The following is a 2,311-nucleotide window of genomic DNA, read 5'->3' on the forward strand; positions in this document are numbered from 1 at the left end:
GACTTCTTCAGCTAATGGCGGCGTGTCCATCGTTCACACACACATCGGTTTTCCCTGGCGGTGGCTTGTCAAACGTGACGACGGAAGTACACATACCTGCTGCCCTCTGCAGCAATACATGCATGAAGACGGACAGCTCTTGCATTGACCCGTAAAACTCTGCGTTTGAATCGATCGATCTCTGCATGCTGCACAGTGAGAGGGCAACAGCGAGACGAGGAAAGCGACAGAGAAATTAACGGGCGGACTCGGGCTCTTGTTCTTCCCACCCATCTCCACTCCATTCCACCTCCGCATGTCCCTCTTGTTCCTCTCCACCGCTAAACCTCTTCGTCCTCTCGATCTGCAATCGCCTCCCCTCTCCTCCTCCTCCTCCTCCTCCTCCTCCTCTCCCTTCTCCTGACTGGGATCTCGATCGGATGAGATGGCCGACGCCAGCGCAGGCAACAATGCGGGCAGCACGAGCAACGCCGAGGTCCAGATACAGATCCCTGCAGGTCAGATTGCCATCACTCTCCGCTTGTCGAATTTTCATCCGTTTTGGATGGTTTACTTCTGTTCAATCCGTCCGGCCGTACGTTGGGCTGTTCGTTGCCTTCGCTAAGCCCACGGTCCAATGGCGCGAATGCGGGCTTAAATTGATTTACAGTGTTGTTCTTCCAAGGGTGAAATGTGAACATGAGGGAATGAAAGGAAACAATTTTACTTGTCAAACTCATAGTGATTCTGTCATTGACGTCACTGAATTTTACAGTTCTCGCTGTAAACCACAGGGCCACCCAAAGCCGAGCCGGGGGCACCATCCAAGAACTCCGGCGCCAAGAACTGGCGGTGGTGGATGATGGTGTCGGTGGACGTCTTCTTCGTCGTCGCCGGCCAGACGTCCGCGACGCTGCTGGGGAGGTACTACTACCACCAGGGCGGCAGCAGCAAGTGGATATCAACGTTCGTGCAGACCGCTGGCTTCCCCATACTGTTCCTCGCCCTCTTGTGTTTCCCCAAGTCGTCCGGCGGCGGCGGCGCCAGCGGCGACGCCCCGGTCGCCAAGGTCGCGGTGATCTACGTCATCCTGGGGCTCGTCATAGCCGCCGACGACATGATGTACGCCAGCGGCCTCAAGTACCTCCCGGTCTCCACCTACTCGCTCATCTGCGCCAGCCAGCTGGCCTTCAACGTCGTCTTCTCCTACGTGCTCAACTCGCAGAAGCTCACCGGCCTGATCTTCAACGCCGTGATCCTGCTGACGCTGTCGGACGCGCTCCTCGGGGTGAACCACGACGAGACGGAGGACATGAGCGGCATGCCTCGGGGCAAGTACCTCATGGGCTTCCTGCTGACGCTGGGGGCGTCGGGCACCTACTCGCTCATCCTCTCCCTCATGCAGCTCACCTTCGAGAACGTGATCAAGAAGCACACCTACACGGCCGTGCTCAACATGCAGATATACACGGCGCTCGTCGCCACCATCGCGTCCATGGTCGGCCTCTTCGCCAGCGGCGAGTGGAGGATGATGACGGAGGAGATGGACACCTTCCGCTCCGGCCAATTCTCCTACTTCATGACGCTGGTGTGGACGGCCGTGTCCTGGCAGATCACCTCCGTCGGGGTGGTGGGGCTCGTCTTCGAGGTCTCCTCCCTCTTCTCCAACGTCATCAGCACCGTGTCGCTGCCCATCGTGCCCCTCTTCGCCGTGCTCATTTTCCACGACACCATGGATGGGATAAAGATCATATCCATGCTCATCGCCGCCTGGGGGTTCGTTTCCTATCTCATGCAACACTTCATCGATGACAAGAAAGCTAGGAAGGCGGCAGCTGGTGGCTAGTATAGTATATATATGGTCCTTGGTGCGCTAGGAATTAATAATTTTGCTCTCTTCCAACCTAATCTGTTAGCTGCGAGGACCTAGGAGGTGTTGCTAATGCTATATATGTTGCAGGATTTTCTTCATAGAGTACTGCCTTCTGTATTATCTATGTATGCTACTGAATAATAATAGAATCTTCCCATTGAAAACTCTCTTATTTCTACCATCTTGTCTCCACTCCATGTCAGAAGTTGGAAATTACCAATACAGACTTACTTCTACTCCTCCGACCCATAATGTAACTTTTCGAGTAGATGATTTTTCATATAAAAAACTTTTCCATCCGAGTTCGTATGCAAAAGTTATGCCCATTTTACAAATTCCAGAGAGATTTTGTAAATAAAGTCGAAATTCATATTTGTAAATTTTCCCAACAACTAGACCACATATCACATGTGAAACTTATTTTCTTTTATTTTTTTGACATTTCCATCATTTTCTTTT

General features: G+C 52.7%; 1 protein-coding gene across 1 annotated transcript; it reads left to right on the forward strand.

Moving 5' to 3' along the window:
- The first annotated feature begins 348 nt into the window (after positions 1-348).
- Positions 349-1,872, forward strand: LOC119298059 (probable purine permease 11). The gene is made up of 2 exons (XM_037575596.1): positions 349-497; positions 774-1,872. Exons 1-2 carry the CDS (start codon positions 425-427, stop codon positions 1,823-1,825), a joined length of 1,125 nt encoding a protein of 374 aa, XP_037431493.1. The 5' UTR covers positions 349-424; the 3' UTR covers positions 1,826-1,872.
- Positions 1,873-2,311: the final 439 nt, after the last annotated feature.

Source organism: Triticum dicoccoides, chromosome 5A (assembly GCF_002162155.2).
Source record: "Triticum dicoccoides isolate Atlit2015 ecotype Zavitan chromosome 5A, WEW_v2.0, whole genome shotgun sequence".
Classification (NCBI taxonomy): domain Eukaryota; kingdom Viridiplantae; phylum Streptophyta; class Magnoliopsida; order Poales; family Poaceae; genus Triticum; species Triticum dicoccoides.

Coding starts and splice junctions, on each gene's coding strand:
- LOC119298059 (XM_037575596.1), top strand. CDS start 425: ATGGCCGACGCCAGCGCAGGCAACAATGCGGGCAGCACGAGCAACGCC. Junction 498..773: donor CCAGATACAGATCCCTGCAG/GTCAGATTGCCA, acceptor TGTAAACCACAG/GGCCACCCAAAGCCGAGCCG.